At 35.0% G+C, this 6991-nt stretch overlaps 1 protein-coding gene across 2 annotated transcripts; it reads right to left on the reverse strand.

Annotated features, from left to right (window-relative positions):
* Positions 1–1999: 1999 nt before the first annotated feature.
* On the reverse strand, positions 2000–6762 carry LOC105129762 (DUF21 domain-containing protein At2g14520-like). Of its 2 annotated transcripts, XM_011031967.1 has the most exons (11): positions 6215–6757; positions 5739–5815; positions 5562–5645; positions 5082–5195; positions 4909–4995; positions 4469–4608; positions 4287–4374; positions 3001–3074; positions 2756–2880; positions 2353–2612; positions 2000–2249 (listed from the first exon to the last, which is right to left on the reverse strand). In XM_011031967.1, the coding sequence occupies exons 1-11, from the start codon at positions 6390–6392 to the stop codon at positions 2184–2186; spliced, it is 1293 nt and encodes a 430-aa protein (XP_011030269.1). In that variant the 5' UTR covers positions 6393–6757; the 3' UTR covers positions 2000–2183. The 2 variants fall into 2 exon arrangements, with proteins under 2 accessions (XP_011030269.1, XP_011030270.1); XM_011031968.1 differs by lacking the exons at positions 4287–4374; positions 4469–4608 and having other exon boundaries at positions 6215–6762.
* Between the last annotated feature and the right edge of the window lie 229 nt (positions 6763–6991).

Genomic DNA, 6991 nt, shown 5'->3' on the forward strand with positions numbered 1-6991 from the left:
TATAAATTATTTTAAATAAAATAAATAATAATTAAAAGAATAAGGATAAATATAGTAAATATAAAAAAATAATAATTATAAAAATAAAGATTAAAGTTGATATAAAAATTAAATTAAATTAATTTTAAAATGATAAAATTAAAAAAAAAACACAAATTAAAAATTTAAGGATAAATTTGATATAATAAAAAAATAGTAAAGTATTTTTAAATTTTTTATAATTTCTGAAAAATATTTTTTGTTTAAAATAAAAAAAATACTTTTCTGAAAAATAAGTTAAATTTTTTTAATTAAAAAATATTTTTAATAATAAATAAATATAAAAAATAAAAAAATAATAATTTTTTAAAAACAACTCTACCTCCTCAAACAAACCAGGGATATTTAAATCTTTTACACGCAGACGGCCGCAAAGAGGAGCAAATCTCACATCGTCTCATATGCGTGCTTGCTTACATATTGCCATTCGAATTTGTGTGGGCGCTGCTTACATATTGCCATTCGAATTTGTGTGTGTGGTTTATTTTTATTTTTATTTTTTGTTTTGTTCCGCCAAAGATCGTGACTCTTTGCACCCACCCATAAAAAGAGACGGTGACTCAACTTAACTGCAAAAAGAAACCCGGATATTGAGTCGTTACAGTGTTCATAGAAAAGTAAAATTCCTGAAAAGCCTCCAAACCCAAGGTTTTTGTTTTCCTGCTTTTAAGGATAATATAATAATTTAATTGTTCTAAAAATTATAAAACGACAATGTTACCTCAAACAACTAAAAAAAGATAAATAAACCCCGTGAAAAGATTCATTTAACTCTCCAGTTCATTTAATTTATTTTTTTATTTTTTAAAAAAAAGATGAAAGTATAATTTTATTTTTCCGGGTAAATCACAGCATGTAGGCAATACTTTTGTCAAAAGGCTTGAGTTCTTGTTAATTTGTCTGGTAACAATTTCCGAGATGGAGAGTGTTCTGGGTTGTTGAGTTCCTTCTAGTTTTGAGGGAGAGACAAGAATCGCAAGAGAGCACGTGAGACAATAGTGACGTGGCTTGAAGGTATTCAATATGTAACTAACATTACCTAAATGCTTCAAATCTATTTTTTCAGGTTTAACTACTCGTATTTAGTTGAATTTATAGTTCCATGGTACAATCTTGTAAGGTTATATCTTCATATTATTTATATGAATCCTTCATGTTTGAGTCAGATATAATTATCCTCTATATTTATAAATATATAAAAAATCTTTCAATAGAACTATTATATTTTCCATATAATTAATTATATAAAAGAAATATTTTTTTCTTATTAATAATATGTAAAAAAAAATATTTATTTCTTATTAATACCATAAAAAAACAAAAAAAAAATCAGTCATAGTTTTTCTACTCTAAAGAACTCATATATCTAATAATATTAATTACAAAATACTAGAGCAAACATACTTGTTCTAAAAATTTAACTACTACTTTATATAAATCGACTACTACTTTACAATAAGTTCCACTGACAGTGAGAGTGACTGTTTTTGCATGTAATTCATTAGGATAAATTGAAACTAATAAACAACACTCTTGGATATTCATCCCACACACACACAAATATATATATATAAAGATGTGATACGAGGATTAATCTATTTTCACTGCACCTGGGTTCGAACCCTAACATACATGTTTGTCACCCCGTGATACTTTACATATCTATTGAGTTTGCAAGATATTTAATGAGCCGTGAGAATTAGTCGTGGTACACGCAAGCTGGCTCGGACACCCCACGTAACTCAAAAAAAAAAAAAATGTGATATGAGGCAGTTTGTGATAGCCTATCCCGCCCAGTTAAGTGGCCACCACTAGCTGATTTAGGTATTGGTATAGCGCGAAAGTCAGTTGGTGAGCTGTTGCGAGGGATCGTTCATGAATTGTTTCACTACTTCAGTTCAAAATTACTGGACTGTTTCATCACACTACCTCTTCAAAATTAATTTGATACGGAGACCCAGCCAACAAAACACGGTAAAAAGATATATTCAATCCTGACATTAAAACATTTCAACATTTCATTCGAAAAAAGTTCATTAAACAATCCTTTTTGTTCCACTAATGAAACTACAACTTTTGATCATTGCATAATCAATCTTCCATCAGAAACAACTTTTTCGTCATTGTCTATGCCGTAGTACATTCTACTGCTTAGCAAGGCCAGTGCAAGAATCCTCAACATGATGATCTGTTTCATCGAAGATCTCCTCCTAAATGGTTGGCAAACCAGGTCACAGCATGAGGTAATCTCTAAGAAAATGGAAAATGGAGGGAGATACATATGTGGTATAAATGGCAAAACATATCGCTTACCTGTAAAAGCTCTTCAATGACATCTTCCATTGTTATTATGCCTACTGCTTCTTCTTCCTCTGGGAGCTTTGGTAGTGGATTCCCATTTAGATGCAAGATGTCTGAGTCCAAGTCCTTTGCCCACTTCTTGCTCCTTGAGCTCCTAAATGAATTGTTGCCGCTGTTGGGAAAGCTTTTCCACTTTTGAAGTGGTCTCTTCAAACTCTTGTCTTTGGGAGGCTTTTCACCATCGATATCAACTTTAACTTCTTTCACCGGATCTGTTGTGTGCAAGGGACAAGAGAGCCACAGTTATCTAAATGATTTTACTTGTCATAAAGAGCGATGCTCTCCAGATTAGGTTTATTTTAGCACAGCTTGGGACAACAAATAGCGGGAAAATCCCATAGGAATTGACACTTACCGTCACCAGCACTGCTAACATGCTGCTCCTCTGGCTTTTTGCACTGCCTTACAACAACTGCCATGTGGCTATGACCTTTTTGAAACTCGTTCAATATATCATATAAAGGTAAAGTTTCTGGAACCCTGCAACACATAATTATTTAGAGCCATCGGTCTGTAGGTAACAATGGACATCATTTTGCTGTCCAAGAACAACTAAAAATATAACATCTACATAAATACAATTGTTGACCTAAATGATACCTTGGGATCCTGCGTATAGTGACATTCTTTACAGGTACTTTATCTTCTGGGTGAATTGTCAACAAATTCTTGGCCTAAAAGATCACAATACACATACATGTTCAAGAAAAAGCAGCCAAAAATTTCTGCCAATTGATTTGGCGTGTGAACTCTGATCAAAAGATATGAAAGTAAAGGCAAGAGATCATCGACAAATCAAGTGCCAAACAAAATCAATTAGCATGTAAGAATAGTCTTATTTTATTACCCTAGCAAAAATTATGCCTCACTTCCCATAGTTATGCTTGTTTGCAGTTTTCCATGCTCAAGTTCTCAATGCACTTGGCCCCCTTGTGGTTTATCCTATCTCTTCATCATGTCAATGTTAGGGGAACATGCTTATAAGTTCCAACATTATTTTTTTGGTGATTTCATAAAGAGAGAACACAAATCTCAGTCCAAAATTATAAGCAGACCTTTTTAAGATCTAATATTCAATTCCAAACTAAATAGTAAGAAATTGAAGTTAGATTCCACGTGGGAAAAAAAAAGATGTCTCCTATGTCAAGTCTTGGGGAAATACATTAGCTTTGAACATAAAAAATAATGGAGCAGGCCTCAAGGAACGCCTAAAGACAGCATTAATATAAGCAAGCAATACAAGGGAAATGTCTACCCATCAGATGATAAATTCAAACAGATAAAAGCATATCACAGAGGCCATGGTCCAAGGTTCCTCCAAAGGCTAATTTGAAGGGAGGCACTCTTCTCATCTTGCCTACAGCAGCTGCTCTACAGAGTAGACCCTCCCCCTCCACAACACACCACCCCCTGTCTTAAAATTTATTTAATAGTTGAAACATGTGACTAAACCATTTATTTACTTAAGAGATAATCTGAAAGTCCGTATATTATAATGATTCATCATAATATTGAACATTGCTGGCTTCTAAACTTTCAAACAATTTTTTCTTTCTTTCTAACACTGCCAATAAATCTCATAGTCAAGAGGCCATTGACACAGTTCTCCGTCATATTTGACCTTTTCTTCACATCATACAATTTTAAAAATTAATAGGGAATAGTGTCCTGCAATTCAAGCATGCATGAATTGCTAGGGAACGAGCACAAAGAATAGGTACAGAAGATAACCAATAAAAGCTTAATGTTGGCGGAGAGAAGGAGATTATCAGGATACCATGTTATTCAACCAGTGCACTGGCATTCCAAGTATATGGAGAAAAAAATAAAAAATAAAAAAAGATCTCTTTTCATTGTTGCTGGATACGTTACTATCATCAATTTACCAGAATTAGTCCAATTACGTTTGTAGATTGCTCATAATAAACTGGCACCCTGCTATGCCCTTTCTCCAATATCAAACTCATCAACTCCCTGTACAAAGAAATTATATAATGCGGCTAATCACAATGAATGTCATGCAACAGAAGCAAGTGATTTTTAAGTTTACCCTTTTTGAGCACCACACCTGTCAAGTTTGGCATTAATGTCAATAGCAAAAGTTTCAGATATAGGAGTCATGGCATCACTAGCTGTTTTCTCAGTGAGCTCAAGTGCTCCAGCAATAATCGTTGTCTCATCATGAGTCAGTTCTCCACCTTTTCCAGCCTAATAAACACCAGCAACGGTGTTACAAAGCTGATGGAAGATGTAAAAGAAAATAAGGTGTAGCAGACAACAGATTCTGTACACAAGTTATAAGCAATAGAAGAGATTTTAATAAAGGAAGAAAATTGCATCAAATTGATGGCTTGAGAGGCAGAATGAAAGACTACAAACAAGAACAATAACGAGAAGCTAGCAGATAAGCTGTGCGGCCATAATTATTAAGACAGCCAATCATCAAATTGACAATAAAGCATAATATTCTGTTCAAGGATGTGTAATTCTGAAGGGCACAAAACACACCTCGTTACCATGAAAATTAACAAGTGTTTTCAACTCAGCTCTGCGAAAAAGAGCAACATGACCATGTCCCAGCAGAAAGTCCAGAAGCTGGAAATATCACACAAAAATGAATAGTCACTCTTCCATTTAAGAGGGTTCAACTATGTGCAAGCTTTAACCTACATATGAGTCACCTTGCTTATAGGATAGGCAACAGGAAAACAGATCCAAACAAGAACACGGACAAATGGGGCCACTGTTGCGCCAATTGCCAAACCATACCGGGTACAAACAGATTGTGGTATAATCTGCACATCCAAACGAAAGAGCAATTAGCGGACCAATAAACCATTTTACCATTCCTACCATCTTAAAAAGATAATTCTAGATGAAACTCTAGAAGAACCAGGCTATATATTTCCATTGTTCCCAAGAAGCATCTTTTTCCAGGAAAACTAGCAACAACATTCAAATGTCTGAATATTTAAAACAGTGCAAGAACTAGGTCTGAAAACGAAGTGGATCATCACAAAATCTGGCATCAAAAGAAACTAATTTTCAAGTAGCATACCCAAAACAAGTTAAGACTCATGAACCTCTACTTCCGTGGTTCTACCGTGCATCCTGATTGCTTTAAACTAATAAAAATGCACAAACCAACATGGATGCCTTACCTCACCAAATAGAAGAATCAGAGTTACTGAAATTAGAATAGCCCCCCAAGCTGTAACCAGACTGTCAAGAAAAATGGGAAGTGTCTGACAAAGTAAAACAAGAAAGACATTCCATAATCAAGTCATATTCGAAAAACAATAATCAAAGCTTATAAATTCTCTCTCTACATCATATACCTCCATAGCAGCAGCATTGCAAATAAGGAGCGTGCAAAGCAACAAATGCTGGTTTTTAACCACCGGCAATATTTTCGCTGTTTACAGCATGAAACAAGCAATCAGCGTCCGCAGCACATAACCACACGCAATTAAACTTATAATAACCCCGGCGTCAATTTCTTATATGGAATAAGCATTCAGCATAAAATACTACGATTCCAATTAATTCGTACAGATTAAAGCCAACAACCACTAAGAAATCAACGCCAAATATCTCTAAAAGACAGGCTAGTAATTGTAATAACTAATGAACACACTTAACAAGTCTAGCTAATTCTCATTTCCCTGGGTCCCATACAACAAAACTCCACCCGTCCAAAATCACAAGTTTCTCACTTATTTTCTCTCACTTTCTCACTATCCAAACAGAACTTAAACGATCTAAATAAATTAGGAAAGAAAAGAATGCCGAAAGTGAAATTTTAAATCTCTACCTGCGTATATTCGATCTTTTGGAGTACCAGATTTAGCAAGAACTTCAAGATCAACGAGACTCATAGACATGAGCCCTAAAGTGAGGCCAGACATCAGTCCAGCGAACATAACAAGAAACACTATTATCACAATGTGTATAAAGAAATTCGTTTCGCAGCAACTATACTCCACCGTCATCTCTCTTCTAAAATTCTCAAAATTCAGTCAATTCAGTAGCGGTTAATCGTCTAGAGAAACACCAACCAGAGCAATATCTCCTCCATTTTCTCTTTGAAATTTCTCGAATCAGCTAGCGCGTTTCGAAACGGTTAGGAAGGAATAAAAAAGGCCAATCCTTCTTAAACTACTTATACTAAATTAAACAGCTAAAAAGCATGAACACGTAAAAGCCACGTAACGTGTGGATTGTGTGTTCTGTGCAGAGAATGAGGAGGTGCTGTTCTGTGTACAGAGATATGATTGCCGGCAAAAGAGAGAAAAAGAGGGCAAGAGACAGAGAGAGGGAGAGAGAGATTTGCAGGAGGTGTTTCGAGAGTGATGTAAATAAATAATGGGAGGAAGATATGGAGAGACGGAAACGGAAGAGGGGCTGTCTTTAGCGCTGTATGAGGATGACGTGTGGTGTGCGTGCCTCCGCTGTAGCTGTGAGGTGCAGCCATGTAGCTGTCTGTTTCTTGGATTTATTGAGCGTTGTCAGGATATTTACATTGACAGCTACAGTGTTTTATTAGCAATGCGTACCTGGCAGTTTTGCAAAAGGGTTTTTTCATTAAAAA

Source organism: Populus euphratica, unplaced genomic scaffold, assembly GCF_000495115.2.
Source record: "Populus euphratica unplaced genomic scaffold, PopEup_1.0 scaffold34.1, whole genome shotgun sequence".
Classification (NCBI taxonomy): Eukaryota; Viridiplantae; Streptophyta; class Magnoliopsida; order Malpighiales; family Salicaceae; genus Populus; species Populus euphratica.